Consider the following 19,746-nt stretch of genomic DNA (forward strand, 5'->3'; position numbering starts at 1 on the left):
TGAGGCAGCCTCTTTCCCCTCCAAGAAAAGAACTGGAAATAACTTATTCTAGATCATTGATCCCCTTGTCAACTTATGGGTTTCTCACCAGCACCTCAATCAGGTAGCTCATATCTCAATGATGACAGGGTGTCAGAAGGTTGGCTGGACAGAATCAGAGACCAGAAAAATGTATGTAGTAAATTAAGATTAATATGTTAAAATGCTCCCTCCCCCCCCCCCAAAAAAAAAAAAAGCTTAGAAGGCAAAATAGTAATTTTCCTTCTTCCAGCCTGGTTGAAGATTTTTCAATAGTGTTTAATCTACAAATGCTAGGAGACAACTACAATCTGATTAAATTCCCCACCAAAATCTGATTAAATGACAGGGAAGAAAAACAAAGACCCTAAAGAGAGAGGGATTGAATACTGTTCAAACCAAGTGTTCCTTTCCAGTCACTGAATAGATTATACTAGAGATTAGAAGTGAACCTAGTAGGCTTTGCTCATATATTAACACCACAGCTGCAAGAACAGCAACCCACCATCTAGGAGAAGCACTGGTGTCACAAGTTTGCAGCAAAGACTGCTTTTAATATGCAGATAGCACAACCTTGCTTCATCTTCCACCTTCAAAGTAGTAAGAGTGTGAATGACCCATTGAAGTATGCATTTAAAAAAAATGCTGTATTTACCAAGTTGTACTTTACCTATCATAATAATGACAATAAACCCCAGAATGTTTTCCATGGCTGGTACTTGGGACACCAACTCATTTAGGTATCAGGTCTTCCGTTGCACTAGGAATGGGGTGAGAGCACTGTCAACAGGCTACAGGCACCAGAGCCAACAACCACCTCTTTAATAATGAACCCTAACATGTTATACAAACTTTTCTTATGCAGAGCAGAGCCTCCTGTGAGTAAAAGCCTCATTTCTTGCCTCTATTTTCTGAGATTTCCCACACAGACATGACAACAGCACTCAAGGTAAACCTTATCCAACCTTGTAAAGATACCACAGGTAACAAAGCGATCATTTTACAACCTGCATTTAGATACATACAAATCTTCAAAGTAGCTGTAGTACCTTTTGATCTCAATTTCACTACCAGTGTGTGTTATGACAATCCCTCCATAAAGTATACTGATAATAAACTGCCTTGACTTCATTTTTTCAGAGTTCATTGAAGTGCCCTTGACCTACTAATACTTTCTGTGACTTGACTTGATAAGCAGAATCTGGCAAATACCCTTCCAAATTACCCAAAATCAATCAAAATCTGTGACTTTAAAAGTGACATCACAAAGTTAAGAAGACACTGTAATTTCCCTCATGGTGAAACAATCTTAAAACGTCCCTAGAAAAACTAATGCACTTTTTTCCTAAATGCTGAAACCAATGAAGTGACAAGCTTTTACCACAATGTTATTCCTGTTCAGTTCACATTCAGCTCTTACGACACAGATGATAGTTGAATCAATACCCAGAAAGCATGAGCACTTCAAATCAGTGATGAACACATGAGAAGGCAGAACAAACCTCAGTCTAAGTATCTGTTTTGCTGATTGTCAGCTGGAGAAAGAAAAAAAAAAAAAAAGAAAAAAAAAAAAGACCCTAAAGCCTTCAAATAATAATAATAAAAAGAGGCAAAAGCAAATCCCAGGCATGCTTGCCTTCACTCAAACTCAAGAGCGATTGAAACCAAAGCAATCTAATCCTGGTGTCAGATCACAGAATAATGGTAAGCATTCAGCAGGATGAATTTGGACAGGATCTTGGGAAAATGCATGTGTACATCTCTTTCTGAAAGCAGCAAGAACAGCAGCACTCCACACAGTGATGCTAAATATCTCTGGCTATTTCTCTCATCTTGAGGAGGTGGCAAGACCTGTGTTAGTATCACCTGGGATAAGGACCTCTGCAACAACAGGGAGAAATGGGACTATATTATGGAGTGCATAGCTCCTGTTTTCCATTCACCCTGCAGCATACAACAAAGAAGCAGCAGCTTTTTGCAGAGAAAACTTGACACAGGAAACAGGTCCCTAAAGAAGTTTCGTTCATGACACTGTACAACAGGATTAGAAACATTTTAAGTACACTTCTGACTCAGCACATACAAACTGACCTTCATCTCTCCCTAAGTACTTAGGGGTGAGGCAGGGGACAAAGGAAGAAAGAAAAAATAACCACACTTTATTATGTGGTGCCTAGCTAGGCTGCTAGGAATGAGGTTTGGGAGAAAGATCACAAAGGTTATGCATGCATCTTTTATCTGCAGGTATAACTGGGATGCAGCAGCCAAGCCACCTGGGAGGCACCTTCTCAACAATCAGAGCAATCTGTGCTTTCTCCTTGACTTTCCCTGGTGACAGGAATTCTTGCACTTCTTCCAGCAGCTGATTCAAAGAGAGGTTAGTCCCATGTTACACAGAAGTGTTTGATACTTCCTTAGCTAACAAAGCTAAAAGGTATGAGCTTCCATTCAAAAAGGACCAATGTCTTTGAATCTCCTCTCCACATGCAGAATTAGAAAGGGCCAAAAATCTTATGATTGTTTCCTGGGCTTTTTAAAAGACTTGACATTGGTTAAAAGTGCTCAAATAACTTAGCAGGATGTTGGTATCCATGATTCAACTTTCATCATTTTTTCAAATCATCAAAACATAGACAAACTCCAATAAAACTAGGTAAAATATGTTCTAGCACCCCTCATCTAAGCTAAGCTTCTTCAGGAATGGCTACTAGCCTCAACACACAGACCAGTCCCATGACAGTTTTCTCCCCTATTATTCGTATTTCAAACTGAACAGAATTATCTCTTTCAAAATCCAAAGGAAAACTTGAACAGTGCAATTAACTGTAAGACACAGTAATTCTGGTAATCCTTCTCAGTCCATGCACAGTAGGGAGGAAGGTATCATTTCTAAATCTATACCTAGTTCAAGGGTGACTTTTCCTGAGACCACAAGAAATTAATGACCTGACATCTCAGTTTACTTCTCTGATAAAACTCTGGAGATCAAGGAGTATATCGACTGTTGACTCTACAAATTCTCTGACAACCAGGTTACAAGTGGGCTACTCAGCAGTCTCTCAATCTTTCCTGGCCTACAGCAAAAGAAAAATTCATAAGATCCTGAGAAGTCCTTGTAGAAGCAGAATCTAACACAATAGATGTATTCACTCTTCTTTTAAAATATAACCAGCTGTACATATAGCTCATTTAACTCTGTGATCCCTTGCCTATCAAGACAGGATAAGATAACCCAACACAGGTATCCAAGCACTCTATTCATTCTGATCTAAGCCAGCGAATTAACCTGGGGAATTTTAAAAAGCCCCTGAAAACTGTTTTCTAGGAAGTTCCCAGCACTAATGCAAGAAAGTGTGTGCACACCTACAGCAGAAATCCACAGAGAAAATGCCTGTGATCAAACTTAATAAAATGCAAGAGCTAAGTTTTATCTTGTCTGTATTTGTGTAGAGTTTACAGGAGGAGTGTGCTAGCTAAGAAAACAGAAAAATGTAGCACAAATCAGAGGTAGAGGTGACAAAAGCAAGGCAGCTGTGACCCAGACCTGGTATACTCCAATATTACAAAGACCCCAGCTTTTGCAAAACACACTTTTCACTTTTCCACTGGAAAATAAAAAGTCAAGTCATCAAAAATACTGAACTGGTTAGCTGGTCAGTTTTTAATTAATGCTTTCATTAATAACAAGACATTGTGGAAGGTGCCATAATGCATTTGACAGAATCCCTGAACAAAAAGGAAAAGCTACTATTGGTAACATTGACTATTCATGGACCTTAAGACATCTAATTATAATTATTCAGCTCAGACGGTGAGGATGCACAGAGCTGGGTGCTGAAGCTTCACCTTTCCAGATCCCAGCTTCCACATGCAGTCCCAGCTCTTTTACCTTTACTCACAGGAACAAGGAATGAAGTCACATGACAAAAAGCACAGAGAAAGTGTGTTACAGGTGTTATCAGCATGGGAAATTACACCAAAAGGAATCCCAGGATGGTCTGCAGCTGGGGCTACATACAATTGCCCTGGCAATGCTGCAAGATGAATGCCTGTTCTCATCACCCTCTTTCTGCACTCCAACTCAATCTTTCTCACATAACATTCCTCACATCCTTGGAGTGAAAGACATTTGCCAAGGATCTGAAATGCAACAGTGCAACTTCTAGCTCTCACATACCTTCCCTGGTCATGCCACTAACCATCCGTGACAGCAGCTCTAACCAGCCACAAAAGTCCTCACATACCAGGGGCAGCAGCATCAAAAAAAAAAAAAGAGCATGTTGTTCTTCCCTTGAGGTGATCCCCTGGGAGGTGAAGGCAGGAGGGAAAGGTAGCAGCAGCCAAGTCACAGAGGGGATGATAAAATGTCAGACTCCTGGCAGTACAAAATGGCAGCGGAACCCTGGCAAAATGCCAAACTGTTCAAACAGTGAATTGAGGAGTACACAGGGCCATAATTATGATTAGCATAATAAGAGAGTGGTACAACAGCTACCTAGTTACTCTGACGGGTCATGGAAAAATCATAACAAAGCAAAGTTTTAAGGAGAGACACAAAAGAAAACAATGAGGTAGCTGCTCGGTGGGTTTTACCCGGAGGTTCTTCCATGCGTGAAGTGTGGCTCGGGAAAAAATACAAAGACTGTTTAAGAGATCAGACTCTGAATCAAGAGCTGCTGTCCGTGCCTGCAGAACTCAAATGGCTCCACAACATATAAAAGATCATAAGAAAAGTGTGACACTGAAGACAAAGGACCTTACAAGAAAAATAGGCTGTTTGTGTAAATCTGAATAAAACCTGGGCTCAATAGAGTCAGTCAAGATTTTCTCCTTCCTAAGCAGAGAACACTGTTTTCTCTTTTCATCAAACAAAGCAGAAGAGAGTAGAAAATTTGAGAAAACTTAACAAACAGAATCTAAACATTCTAATATTTGCATTTTTTCATTCTTAATGTCATATAAACAATATTTACAGATCCATAGCTTCATGTAATTAGCCAGCTGTCTGGGTACAATTAATCACACTTGTAATAAAAGTATGAAACATGGAGCTTGAGCCTAAAAGCTATATGAAGATGAAAATTTCTAGATTCACTGTACTTTGAACATCTGGCAGAATCCATAGACAAGAGATGAACGTTAAAATCAAAAGTTTTCTTTGTGATTAGAAAGATCAGTTTTTATTGAGGTGAGACACTGTTATTAGAAAAAATTACCTTATTTGCTAGGCACAACCTGGTCCTCCACAAACAGAAATTTTACTGTTTACACATTGTCATATCCTTTTTCTCTTTGCTGCTTCTGTTTTCTCCTGTTAACCTTTTCCATTACCCAGACACCAAGAACCCTGAGTATATGAAAAATGCTCATCCCAAGGCAAGGTCAACTTCTTCCCACACAAGACAACCATATGCCGTATCCCAAGTGTCACCTCACCCATCAAGACAACATAAGTCACAAGCTAATACTGCCATTAAGATTCTCCATCTCAGTTGCTGTCATATGATACCATCACAGAACATCAACTGGATATGTGCCCTTTGGATTTTAGAGGTTTATGCATTTGGATGGGTAAAATCCCTACCTTTGTTTGTCACCCTTCCTTTCAAATATCATTCTAACCCTGTCTAAAATCCCAAAGTCATGGGTTTCTTCTATCTCTGAAAAAAAGCCAAACTGACAAAACACAACCCTTGACACCTGTCTGTTTAACTGACTTCTTTTTAAGCACCTCTCTCTACTCAGGCAGGAATAAAATCCACCTTTAAAATGCAATAAACTTATGATTTCCATCTGCAGGCATCCCCATAAGGGAGATCATATTCTTCTCAGACACTGAAATATTTCTACTGTCATAAATCCTTTCTGACAGACATGAGTTTAAATTATGCTTTTTCTAGCTTAATCACAGCTTTTCTACAAACACCAAGAGACTTTGACATGCACTGGTGCAAGCTAAGCTCAGGGACATATACCTAAGGCACACATCTTAATTCTCTTTTGCAGTGCTCATTGTCAACCCTCCTAACACCTAATCGAAACAATATATCCTGTGAAAGTTCATCAATCAAGTATCGTATTTCTGAGCACAAATTCAGGGATGCACACACAGATCTTCCAAATCAGAGGACAGAGGCTTATTAAACTTTTAATCTTCTTGTTAATAAACCTCATATTTCCTATCATTTTAGAACATCTATTTATTCACAGCAATAGGTGAGTATCTAATGCAACAACCTCGTGAAGAGAAATTAGAATCAGCATCTCTTTTGCCCAGTAGTTTTGGGTAACTGACTATATACACAGTATTCAAGAAGGAAAATATACATTACCATTAAATACTACTGGGACTGAAGAAGCAAGAGAACATACTCTGTTTGCCACTCACAGGCAGATTCTAAAGTGCTGACTTGTAGTGATTCTTAGTTCTGGATTTTGCTACTGTTAGCTGCTAAATGTATGACAATCACAGAACACATGTCAGCAAGTAGTGGAAAGCAAGACCTTAGCTTTTTTAAAAATGTACTTTGATAGCAATGAAAAAAAAAAAAAAAGACAACCAATTGTACTATATTAAATAGCTAACTCCTTGTAATGAAAGGACAAACCCAGGAGTTTTTCTAATCTCTAGCTCACCCATCCTGTAACTCTGAAAAAGAAATAATGCAAGCTAATCAACTGCCAGACTGCAATGTTCAAATTAGCAATCCTGACTTGCTCATTTAAACAAAAGATAAGTCACTTACAGAACTGGATGAACAATCAGCTCTGGACTATACGATTTGATTACTGTTGCTGCATCTTTGGTACAAAACACATGGGATAAATCTGCACCCTAAAAAAGAAAATTTGCAGAGTTATCAAATTAATACTGTAACTTTATAATGCCACATATATATATATATAATTCCAAAGTCTAACCAGTGAATAATTCACCTGAATTCTTACTTGTCAGTAGTTAAAATGAAATTTTATTACTTTTTCTATTTTTACTTAGGCTAGCATGCAATGTTTTGGAGCAATTTTTTTGTATCTGATTTCCAATATAATTTTTTTTTGTTTCTCAGTGATAGGATGACTGAAAACACAGATCTTGAACCTTTACTCACTTGAGAAATGTTTCTCATTTGAAGATGAGCAAAGACTAAAATGTCACATATACAGTATGAAGAAAGACAAAAGAACAGAGCTGAACAAGAGACAATCTGCATTAGGGAGGAAAAATAATACTGTGAGACACCTGCAAAAGGTACCAGTGGCAATCTGTGAGTACACCTCCAGTCCTACAAATTTTACTCAGGGCAAATTTATACTAGATAAAGGCTAGCACAATTTCAACAATATCTCTTAAGTCAAATGACCATCAAAGTTCAGCCTCAACTCAGAAGCAGACATACACATAGAAATTATGTAAGCAGTGACCAGAAAGCCCCATCTTATAATTTGTATTTCCCAGGGTTAAGACTGTGTCTTCACTACTTTACTGCTAGACATTTATTATTTCATGCTACTAAGCAATGCAGAGATTTGATCTTACAACTCATGTGCAGATACAGTGATCTGAAATCAAGTGACCTCAATAAGAGACCTCCTAGTATGCCACTGTCTTTGCACATAATGAAAAGAAATCTGAGTGGTATTAATATCATATTATGTAATAACATCAAACAATATAATTTCAATTTTAAATCCTTGAGGGACTGCATCCAGAGTGTGTGGAAATACCTGGACTGGTCATCTACTTATTGAAACTGATCTTCAAAAAGGAAAACATACACAATAAACTGAAAGTACTGTCAGGCTATATAGAGAATACTCTATATACATAGAGAAGTATATGTATTATGTAAACATGTTTTGTTTACATTTGAATAACCACCACTGTACTTATGTAATCTACAGTTAGTACATTTTTTAGCCAGTTAACGTGTCACCAATATAAGGAAGCTCACACTTCTAGGGAAAAAAAAGCCTAGAAAATACTTCATCTGAAGATTATCTTGTAAATAAAATATGCTACTAAAAATTACATTACATTCAACCAACAATATTCAGATTTACAGCACATAAGAGTTTACCAGCCTAAAGGTGTAAGCTTGGAAACAAAGTTACTTCACTCAACCTGCTTATCAGGTCCAGCAAAAAATTCTGGAGAACTGACTGCAGCACTGAAATCACAACTGAATCACAACACTAATCTGAAGTTGTTGCTCTGAAGTCATTTTTGGAGACAGTACTTCATCAAGTTTTGAAACTTCCTATCCAAGCCTCTGATAACAGTTTTCCCCCTGAAATTTTCAATTTTTGAATGTATGTCTAACTTTACCCTACACAGAGAAAACACAGAAAACAAAGCCAATGACACATATTGCAAAGTATTTCCACAAATACAGGACTAAGGATTTGCTTTGTTAAATAGACGATCTTTTAGAACTCAAATTTCATGTGCTGCACAGACAAAATGCTTTTAAAAAATGGCACTTGGCCAATACAAATAATGAAAAGTTCATTCTGGATTGGTGTAGAAGAACACATACCACTTTGAGAGCTGTAATCGCAGCAAAATACGGTGCTCCAGTGTATCTAGAAGGAAATACAATTTAGGTTAGGAAGCTCATTCAAGAGATTAGATAATCTGGAAATCAGCCTGCCATTACAAAGTCCAACATTCAAGAGCAAATTGTAATAAAACTCTCTTTTGCTTGCTGTTAAAAGACATATAAAATCTTGCAATAATGAAGCCAATCTTCAAACCTTGCTTTGATTTCAAAGTGTAGGATTTCACCTTAGCTACCTGATCCTTTCACAGATCATCCCATAAAAAAGCAAACTCTTCTCAGACAACCAACTTAAAAGTCCAGATTCAAACAAAACAGAACAAGAATCGAGCACGGTTCATAACTCATACGTGGGTTCTGTGATTTGCAGCAATCCCATCTGGTTTTAGATGCTTAATGAAAGTGTCTAAACTGTGATTCCAGTTACCTTAAATTCTATGAAGGCTGAGGAGAGAGAGACAAGGACAGAATCACCCTCCAGAAGTGACTTCTTCTGCCAATCTGAAGTCCATTAGACCAACAGGAAAATTAACTCCTGACTAATCATCCTAGCTATAACACAGCACCTTTTTGCTCTTTTAAAAAGTTTATTAATGGCAGATATCCAATGGTTGATCCCTTTTACAGAAGAAAGATGACATTTCTATTTCAAAAGGGGAAAATGAAGAACAGGAAAGTGTAGTGACTCATTGAAAGCATTGTGCAGATTACTGAATGTGGCCAAGAAAATAACAGAGCATGTTTTATTTCTAGGTCAGTATAGCACTTAACTCATTTATGCTCTAGCTCTTTTTCTCTCTGAAATGTGCTGCTTCTGTTACTTTAGAACATTAAACAAGGTACTGACAGAATCTATTTCGGTTAATTGTGGTGTTTACTAAAAAGCATGCAGTTAAGAAAATATGCTATTCCTGATTTAAGAGACCCAGTTCTCAAGATTCCAAAATACAAAAAACACCCCAAACAACAGAGATGTGCCATGTTTTGCTCTGTTCTACTTATTCTATAACTTCATCATGCATTGGGAAATGACTAACACTGAAAGCAGGAGAAGTTGGTGCTCAAAAAAGAGAAAGCAGACAGACACTAGCAGCGTTCCAAGTTTGAACCACATTCACTGTAAAATTTTATAACAACACTGCAGAGAAACATGTTCTTTCCTAAGTATGCATGGTCATGATCATGGACTAAGCTAAGCTTGCTAGAAAATACTCATGCTTTAAATGTAAGGCGAGTCTGAATGGCTTCCACAAGTACCTGTGACATCCTTAAACTCTCTCAGCCACAAAAAATCCCCAAAACATCAAATTTCTGTTTAACTTACTCTCGACATCCTCCAACAATGCCTATACGTCCATCTTGACCTTTATGCCTTTTCCCTGTTAGAGGAGGGATAACATTGCGCACCAGCTGAAAAATATTCTCCATATCCTTTAGAGAGTGTGTTCTGTGCAGTGAAAAAGATCTCTCTATAACTGAAAAGAAGAAAATAAGTGTTAAAGTATGCTCTCTCTTAAGCTACCACCAGCATTTCTTTTAAGCACGCTTAAACACTAACAAAATCACTCAAAGATACACAAAGTGACATACTTCTAAGAATCAATGCTTCGTCACTTAGAGGCCTTTCAAACAGTGAGTAACTAGGGAAGCAGGTATTTTTAAAAACAAATTCAGGGTCTGATGCAGAGAGTATTCCCACTGACTGCTCATGGTCCTAATTTAGGGCTCAGGTACAGAAAGGAAACAACAGCCCAGAATAGTTATATGAACATTTTGTAACTAGAAATATCTTCTTAGTTCAGCCTGACATCCCTTCCATGATTAAGCTCCACTGAAATAGGTATACTTAGTAAGGACCAAACACATCAGACAGAGCAAGCACAGAGCAACTAAAAACCACGTTTAAATGTACACCCTACCTTATTTTTTATTCTTCCCCTTTAAAGACTTCCACATCTTAGCAGAATCAGGGCCTATCTCACTGCTTTTTTGTTTTGGCAGGTGGTTACAAAGCATAATGAAAATCTCTCTGCAACACTATGATCCAATGCACAAACATTACAAATATCACACAAAAATAATTTTTAGCTCCAACGCAACTACACATCTCTGATGCAAAGCTATATGCCAAGCTACATATTAAAACAGCTGTACACTTACATATTCAAATTACTGTTTCAACAGACTATAAAAAATTACATGAAAATAGAAGTAGTTCAGCAAATAGAACTAGAGAATTAAACAGTTTACCTAACATGGGACAAATCTGAAGATCAGTAAACATACTAAACAACTAAGTTCTTGTATTTCAACAAAGCTCCTCATTAATGGTACAGTTCTTTTTAGAAGAGCTGTTAATTTAAATGTTAATATTAGTCTTCTAGAGCATAGCTATGCTTACTTTTCTTTTTACAGATCTTCTAAAAAAGCTTTCAAGGAGCTGCTGTATAGTAATACATAATCATGTAAAAACTCCCACAATACTCCTCATTTTCAGCTGTATAAAACTTGGTGATTTAGCCCCCAACTTCAAAATCTGAAGGAGAACAAAAAGTACAGAAAAAAAAATTGCTCTAGAAAATCTGACACAATAATGAGAGGAAAAAAATTTAATGAACAAGAGAACTCTGCACCTGTGCACTATCAGCAGAAAGCATCTTTTTCTCCATCTTCCACAAACTCTAAACCTAAACCAGACGCACTAATCTTCAGCAATAAAATGCTTTAGTGTTCAATAACAATAAATATTCCTGGCTGATCCTTTGCTTTTAAATCCCCTATAATATAGGCACCCCATTTCTACTGAGATTTAAAAAAAAAAAAAAAAAAAGAGAGAGAGAGAATAAACCACCCTGTTTTGGATTATGGCCAAAGTAGCATTGCAGTGACCTACAGGAGAACAAAACGCTCATCTCCCTTTCTCCCTTGGAAATAGGACAGATTATTTTCTTGAAATCACACTTCATACACTCACTGGTTTTCAACCACATAAGAAATACACTTAAAATATAGCTTAAAACCTTTAAACAGAAATACTGTTAAGAAGGTCCTCTGTTTCTTCCTTGCAGTTTTTGTTTATATGTAAATATAGAGTGATTGCATAATAAATTGGAAGAAAACAGAGACTTATGCAAAAAGCAATTCTTAATAGAGCCCTATTTACCTACAGAAACACTGAAGTATATTTAGCTAGAAACAAATGAAATCTTAATTCCTCAAAAGATGTGCTGCCTGAAGCATTATTTTTCACATTTTATTACCAACGCTTTGTTACACTTTCACCAATTAGAAGTGGAATTGGAGTTGCTCTTCCTACAGTTAAATATATATAAAACATTTTTTCAGAGTGTAACAAGACTGCACACCTTTATAATGAAATCCAGCATGAAAAACTGAACTCAGGTTTCAAGTCTCTACAGATAATACAACTCTTCCAGTGAAAAAACTTTCAGAAGAAATGGTAAAGCCACGGTAGATAGCATCACCAGTCTAGAACCTCAAATTACTTCTCAAGGGATTTTCTATAGCACTTCAGGATTCCTCTTGATTTAAGAGTGAAAGCATTTGAAACACAGAAACCATGTATCCGTTTTAAGTTATCTACAAAAGTCTGCCACCATCAAGGAATGCTACAGACCAACTACCCACTCAAACACACAATCATCATACCAGCCAGCCTAAACCCTCTAGGGGCCCAACCACCCACTCCCCCGTGCATTTTGCAGAGAAACACACTACGCAACGTAGAACTGAAAAAGCTCCAAGATCCCCTCAGGAATCAGAGAATGCCCTGTAGGATCTGACACACTGGATTATTATTCAACACAGAGGCCAGGTTTTGGTTTTTAGGTTTTTTTTTTTTCTTTTCTTTTTCTCCCCCTCTTCTTCTTTTCCAACCACACTTTTTTCTTTCAAGTTGTGTGAAATCCAGAATTAAAACAGATCGAGACTTATTTCATTTCCACATGACAGGATACAACCACCTAGCCCTGAGCTGGCTCTGGTTTCAGCACTGACAAGAGTATCTCTGCTTTCCTCCTGTCCAGGCAGTCTGCACCTCCACATACAAAGAGACTATGATAAAGATAAATGACACAGAGCCACAGATCCTGAGAAGTCTGTTAATTAATACCAATACCCCATTTATCAATTTCTGGCCCACACAAAAGGTATGGAAAGAAAAGTCTGTGCATAAACACCAATCCTAGAGTTACTGCCTTGCTTTTTTCTTTAAAATAAAACCAGACCCCCAAAGAACTTATACACTAACTGGTGCAGACTAAAAACATAAGCCAGTACTTTGATCTTCTACTATGCCTACTACAACAATATGTTTACTTATAAGATTCTAAATTTTTATTATTAAAAAAAAATTTGAAAGAGCTCAATGTTAACATTTGACTTACTTCAGTGTAGGCAAAACTCCACTCTTTTCCCAACCCTGAAAAAACATATGCACAGCCTTAACTTCACATACTGGGTTAGGCCAGTTAACTTCAATAGCAGCAGAACTTCCACTACAAGGTACCTGGTATTTCCAGAAAGCCTCCAGCAAATGTGCTACCTGCCTTTTACATATAAAGCTTCTCCTAACTTCACTTTACAGAAATGTGAACATTGAACAAAGTCCCCAACGTTTATGCTTGAAAAGTGTCATTTTGCTCATTAAACCTGGTTGTAACTAGTGTATCTGTATTAAATAATCAGTACAAAAGCACGAATGACATTTTAATCCCATTTTACATCAGACAGACACCTTCACCACAATATGAAATAATTCCAACTATTTTTTTTATTCTCAAAAACTACTTACTACCAGTGCCTTCACACAGAAGTTTAAAAATAAATAGTGTTTATTTATGCTATAGAAAGAAGTACCTATCGGTGGAGAAAGTGCTGCTGTCATAGCATTATAATTAAAGTTATCCCCATATGAACGATGGTTTGCTCTCTGAGGTGGACTCGCTGGTATAGACTGTGACCTTTGTGATACCGAGGAAGAAATTCCTGCCAACATCTGTCCCAGCATCTGTAACATCTGTAGCTCTCGAGCATGCTCAGCTTCCCGACGCTTGTCCTCAATTTTTAGCCTTTGCTCTTCATATCTGTAAAATTTCTCTTCTGTATCGACGCTCTGCTGCAGAAATTTTTCCATCATTTTATCCAATGTTAAATTTGCATGGCGCTTTTTTGATCTTTTGGGCTGACTGAGAGGTGGCGTAATAGTTGGAGCACTGATTTCTTTAAAGCCTAAAACAACAAGAGAAAAAATTATGGTTTTGAAGAAAAAGTAAATTTGTAACAAGAAAGCAGCAAAAAAAAAAAATATCTCCCCATGAGATATGCACCTAATGCATCACAAAGTTGTTACACTTTCTTGACATGAATTCTAACTATTTACTTTATTTTTATTTCAGAGTACAAAAGCAAACCCACAAGCACGTACGAAGTTATAAAGGTAACATGAAAAAATCACACAGAGGCAATCTTTTAATTGTTGTAGTACTAAACTTCAACAATAGGAGTCTTTTTGATCTTCTAAAAAGGTTTAAGTGAAGGCTATTAAAAAGTATAGCCTCATTTGTGTATTGCAGGTAATTACATTAATCTAAATTGAGTTTCAGTCTGTTGGCATTCTGGATTTGCATTTCAAAAGAACATTAGTGTAAACAACTCTTTGATGGGGTTTATGTGTAATAAGAAGGTTGGTTAAACGTCAACCAATTGGCTGATTCCTCAGTGATGTCAACTTCTGAAGACAGGTTCACGTTTGTACTAAAACCACGGCATTAATCTCGATTTAAAACGAACAAATAACACTGCCCCTCCCCACCTCCAAAACGCAAATACGGAGCTAAGGGGAAGGAAAGAGCAAGGAAAGGACAGGCTTTATCTAAGCGTTGTTTGTGACCACAAGCCCGCTAAGTTAGCAGGCAGCGTTTCTGAAAACAACTCTAGCAATTAATTACGTAAAACAATCCCCTAGCTTTCTGGCCCCTCTGCAACAATAAGGAGAATTCTCAGATATTATCGTCAACATCGTTTTAATACCGATTAACAAAACTGTACATAAGTCTACAGGGAACAGGAAAATCTTCCAGCGAGAAGGACGCCAATTTTCTTGCACAGCGCTACCTGACACTTTACCTTGCAATCTCTGCGCTAGTTTTCCATTGGCTTCCCATCGATAAACACCAAGAAAAAGTCGCTACGGTCTCGGTCCCCCAGCATCTCCCCTACCCTACCCTGCAGCATTTCCCGCCCCCGCAGCAGCCCTCTCTCCTTCCGAGGCGGCGTTCGCGGGAAGCGGGTGGGAAGCTTTCGGGGACGAGCAAGGTGCAGGGCAGGAGGGGGGGTGTCTGGACGGATTTCGGAGATCGGAACACTGGGCGGGGAGGGAGGAGGGTCACGGCAGAAGCCATTAGAAGCACACTAGCTAGCGAGAGGCACCGGCAAGTTCAGCTGTGAGAACCCGGGGGGGGTGGGGGGGACACAGAGCTGCCCGCGGGGTGAGGGGAGGACACCCGTCTCTGGGAGCCCGGCGGCTACTCACCGTCTCCCGGCGGCACGGGGATGGCGAAGGGGGGGCACTCCACCTTGATGGGGTGGTCGGCGTAGGAGGAGCACTCCCCGGAGTCCTCGGTGAAGTTGTCGCGGGGGGACTCCAGCTCCGCGTCCTCGTCCAGCTCGGCGTCCACCTCCCGGCTGTTGTGCGGCGTTCCCGGCGTGGGCGGCCCGGCCAGCGGTCCCGCCGGCTGGGCGCCGTCGGGCGGCGGGGCTAGCGGCTCCGGTGCGCCGTCGGGCCCCCCCCGGCAGCTGAGGATCCGGTCCATCTCGTCGTAGTACTTGCATATCTTGCGGGCGTGCCCGTTCTTCTTCAGCCCGTCCCGGGCCTGGTAGTACTGGCGCTTGAGGCCCTTGATGCGGATGCGGCACTGCTCGGGGGTGCGCTCGAAGCCCAGCTCGGCCAGGCGGCAGGCCACGTCCCGGTACACATGGCTGTTCCGAAAGTTGCCGTCCAGCGCCGACTGCACGTCCGCCTCGCCCCAAATCTCCAGCAGCGCCCGCGTCTCCAGGTCCGACCACAGGAAGCCCCGCGTGTTCGTGATCATCCTTGGCCGGCCGGGGTCACTGCAATGGCCGCGCACCGGGGAGAGGGAGGGAGGGAGGGAGCGAGGGAGGGAGGGACAGAGGGGGGCGGAGGAGGGCGGCAGGGAGGAGGGAGGGGGGTTTAATGCCCGCACTCGGCTCTCCCAGGGGGCGCCTACGCCAGCCCCGGCCGCGGCAGCCGCGGTGCGGCGGGAGGCAGCGGCCAGCCGGGCCCCGGGCTCCGCATCCCTGCCCGAGGCCGCCGCTCGCAGCCTGCACGCAAACAAAACTTTCCAGGCGCCGCTTTACGCTGCGGCCACCTGCACAAAGGAGGAGAGAGGTTTTTAAAAATATATCTATTAAAAAAATCTCTTCGCACCCCGGCTCGCTCCCCTCCTAAAACAATGCTAAATAAAAAATAAACCGGGCTCCCGGTGCGGAGCCGCAGTCCCCTCCCCTGGGGCAGGACGCGCTGCCACCCCGCTCAGGCAGTCATCCGTGTGCGGCCGCTCCCCCGCCTGGGGCTCCTCCGGGAGCGGCAGGACGACGGGGCTGGCTGGACTTGGAGGCCCTGCTCATCACAGTGCGCCTGCCTCCCTACCTCCCTCCCTCTTTTCCGCCTTCCTCCCTCCCCGCCGCAGTGGAGCGATCCCTACACACACACGCACACACACACTCACACGGATCCACAGACGCTGCAGCTCGGCTCACGGCGGCCGAGAGCCCGCGGCTCCGCTCGGAGCCCTACCTCACACCCTAGCATACCGTCGCGTTAGCACGGACATCAACATCCCTACCCCTTCCCCGGGGCCGCTGTGTCACTCAGCCCCGGGGCAGGCAGCCAGGCTCACGCACACCATCGGTGTCTGCGGAGCCGGGGGTGGGAGGTGGGGACGAGCCCGGGCGCAGGCGGCTCGGCTCGCCACCGCAGGCCGCCACAAAAGCCAGCGCTGCGGCCATCAGAGACGTCGCACCCCGGAGTCCCCCGCTGGATCAGGCAGCCCCTGCCCTCGGCGGACGCCTGCGAAGGTGCAGGTGATGGGGGTTTGTGCGCGCTTCCCCCCCCCCTCCACCTCCGGTCATGTCCTCCCAAGGCAGGTGAGCGGCCCGGCCGGCTCCCCGCTGCAAGCGGGCATGGGTTTCATTGTGCGGGGCCACTCCCCAGACCCTACTGCCGCCCATACGCCGTCCTAGCCCCTGCCCTTTCGCTTTAATTTGGCTCAGAAAACCGTCCTTTGGCGAGAGGTGCGGGGCGGCGACGCCAAGCCCACCTCCCCGTCACGGAGGTCCGCCGCCGCCACTACCTTCCTACGGCCCCGGGGGCATCCCAGCCGAGGCCTCCGCCTGGCGGCCTCTCCTCCCTTGGGGAACACCCACCCATGGGCTTCAGCGGCCCCCTCCGAAGGCAGCCCCCGCCACCGGACAAGCCTGCCGCAAGCTCGGCCCGGGCCCGCCCCCCTCTCCCCTCCGCGGCAAGCCCCACCCCCTCTCCGCCAGAGCCCCGGTACGGGGATGTTTATACCTTCGTCACACCGCAGCCAGAGGGCCGCAACCAAGGCCAGCGCAGCCAAGGCGCCGGCGGTGACAGCACCCTGGCCCCACATCCTCCCGGGGGAGAAAAGAAAAGGAGCTACAGCCGGGCCGGGCCCCGCGGTGTGCCACTCCGCGCTCTCCTCTTACCTCGCCGCAGCGCGGGGCTCCCGACACCCCTCGCTAAACGCGCAGGCAAGCGGCGCACACAAATCATCGGCGCGGCTTCCGGGCCGGGCACCACGGGGCCGGGCCGGACCCGGCAGGGCAGGGCAGGGTAGGGTAGGGCAGGGCAGGGTAGGTCTACAAGGGCGCACCCGCCCGCCCGCCACCGCTCCGCGCCTCCCCGCGGCTTCCCCCACACCCCATGCGGCAACCAATGGCGGCGCGGAGCCTGCGCGGATGGGCCGCGCCACCCGCCCGCCTGGGGAACCGCGCAGGGCCGTGGCCGCCTCCTCCGGGCCTGGAGCCCTCGGGCCTCCTGCCGCTCCCGGGGTGAGAAGCCGGGGTGGGTGGCCGCGCAAGGTGCGGCAGCGCGGGCTGAGCGGTTGTGTGGCATGGGAGGGGAGAGGGAGAAGCGGGAGCCCCCGGCACAGCCGTCAGGGAGCTTTGGAGCTCCCTTCCCATCTCTTTTAATTGGCAGCAATTAAAGACTCCTAGAAATTACCAGTTATTGCTCCCAGCGTTTAAAAGCTCTCCACATCCCTGGCTTCGTCAGGCGTTTCTGAGCAAACCCCTGATTTACGAGTGTGATTCATTTCTAAGCTGCTATTTCTAGCTCATTTTACAGCAGTGTTCTTGTAATATTTTCATTTACTCTAAAACGCACCAGGGCCAGTGGAAGCCCCAGCTGATGTTCACCTCTGGTCCTATGGCACCTACTTAATCTTGACAATAAAATACAGCATTGCCCAGGAAAAACCAACGTGATGATATGCATGAGAAATCAGAAATACTACAGCTCGAATGAGCTGGAGTTTCTGCTCTAGACTCCCAGGTTTTTCAAGTGTGTCACTCATAAAAGTTTCTAGCCTAACTACAAAGTATAATTTCAGTGCGTCAATATTTTGTAGGGGTCAAGGCAAACAACATTTTCCTTTACTGTTTCGTGTTAAATATAAGCTGTGATCAAACAGATGTGCTGGTTTTACCTGGACCAAACCTAGGTGGGAGGTATTTCTGCCCTTCAGCTTCAGAAGCCTTGTGTAGAACAGCCCTCTGGTCTGCAAAATGGCAAGGCAGGCAGCCTGAGCTTTTACTAACCCTGACTGAATAGTAACCCAGGTCCTGGTGCAGGAATTTGGATGCCTGCCAAGTTCACAGTCAGGTATTAACTTGCTTGTTCAAAAGTTACTCTTTTACATCTGGTATCTGATATGATTTTAAAGGCAATAGCTGGTCAGTAAAATTTGCCCCATATTCAGTCAGCAGAAGTAATGCTTTTTACCCTTTATTATCTGACCATGTGGCAACCCAAATGATAGACTCAGTAGCAAATCATGTTTAATTTTTATATGAGTTTTAATCCAGAAAAAAAGGTTGTCAAGTTGTTGACCACCACACTTCTTACACTTACGTTTTAATTCCAGCTGGAAGGACAGAGCATGTAGATTCCCTGTCAATCTAGCACTGACTTAATACCTGGAAGAGCAAGAAGAAAGAACATTTCTTTCATCAAGTATCTCTGGCTCCGCTACACACATCTTGTGCCCAACAAAAGAGAGACAAAAAAAGATGTAATATTGTTTCCCACTGGGTTCTCCGGTTTCCTTTGTATCAGCAGTAGAATCAGGTTCTGCCGCTGCTGCAGAACCCTCAGAAGTTGTTTGTGGAATCATTTAAGTTGCCAGGACCCAGTTCTGAATTCACATCTAGAGGAAAACTTAGGGGTATCTGTGGGCCTCCAAGTTGTTCAGGTTGTTATACACAACCTTGACATCAACTAAACCAGCCTTGCTACTACCATTAGCTAACAGGAGTGTAAAAACTTCAAGCAAGATAGATTGACACTTCTCAGGAGTTTTATTGCTCTGCATCTAACTCAAGTTACCTTCTTTTGGTATAATACTGGCTGCCTTCTCCATACCATGTACAGTATAAATCCATAAATGTTAGAGCCATTTCTGAGCTGAGCATCAGGGATGTTACTTAACTAGAGGATGAGGCAGGGGAAATGGCCTTTTAAGCAACTGCAGAAGATAAATGTCATATGAGGCAAAATTTCACATGCTCATCATAGAGAAAAAGCAACTGCAAGAGGCACTTATTTCTTTAGATAAATACTGTGCTGTGCCTTTTTTATCAAGCTTCCTGTTCTGACAGTCCTTTCACTTTGCTTATCTTGTCTCCTTATCCCTCTCTTACACAGAGGAAGGAACAACCCTGTAGAGTTCCCTTGCATGCTCTGGGCAAAATCCTTCTGGATTCATTGCTTGTTGCTCCATTGCTGGTCTCTACCTCTTTCTCAGAATTTTGCCTCACCTTCCCTAGCTCTTGATCTCAACCTTCAGGTCCAGAATTTTAACCCTTTTCTATCTGCACTGCCACAGCA

General features: G+C 42.9%; 1 protein-coding gene across 4 annotated transcripts in view; it reads right to left on the bottom strand.

Annotated features, from left to right (window-relative positions):
- The window catches only part of NAXD (NAD(P)HX dehydratase), a 52,176-nt gene extending 33,755 nt beyond the window's left edge, over positions 1 to 18,421 (bottom strand). Inside the window, exons 1-6 of one of the 4 annotated variants that reach the window (XM_030446948.1) lie at positions 17,346 to 17,425; positions 15,130 to 15,707; positions 13,455 to 13,826; positions 9,901 to 10,051; positions 8,556 to 8,601; positions 6,765 to 6,853 (exon numbers count right to left, since the gene is read on the bottom strand). In XM_030446948.1, the coding sequence (XP_030302808.1) occupies positions 6,765 to 6,853; positions 8,556 to 8,601; positions 9,901 to 10,051; positions 13,455 to 13,826; positions 15,130 to 15,688 (1,217 nt within the window). In that variant the 5' untranslated portion in view covers positions 15,689 to 15,707; positions 17,346 to 17,425. Of the gene's footprint in view, positions 1 to 6,764; positions 6,854 to 8,555; positions 8,602 to 9,900; positions 10,052 to 13,454; positions 13,827 to 15,129; positions 15,708 to 17,187; positions 17,309 to 17,345; positions 17,568 to 18,346 lie in introns of those variants that run through there. The other 3 variants (XM_030446970.1, XM_030446963.1, XM_030446957.1) reach the window with 3 other exon arrangements.
- Between the last annotated feature and the right edge of the window lie 1,325 nt (positions 18,422 to 19,746).

This window comes from Calypte anna, chromosome 1, assembly GCF_003957555.1.
Source record: "Calypte anna isolate BGI_N300 chromosome 1, bCalAnn1_v1.p, whole genome shotgun sequence".
Lineage (NCBI taxonomy): Eukaryota > Metazoa > Chordata > Aves > Apodiformes > Trochilidae > Calypte > Calypte anna.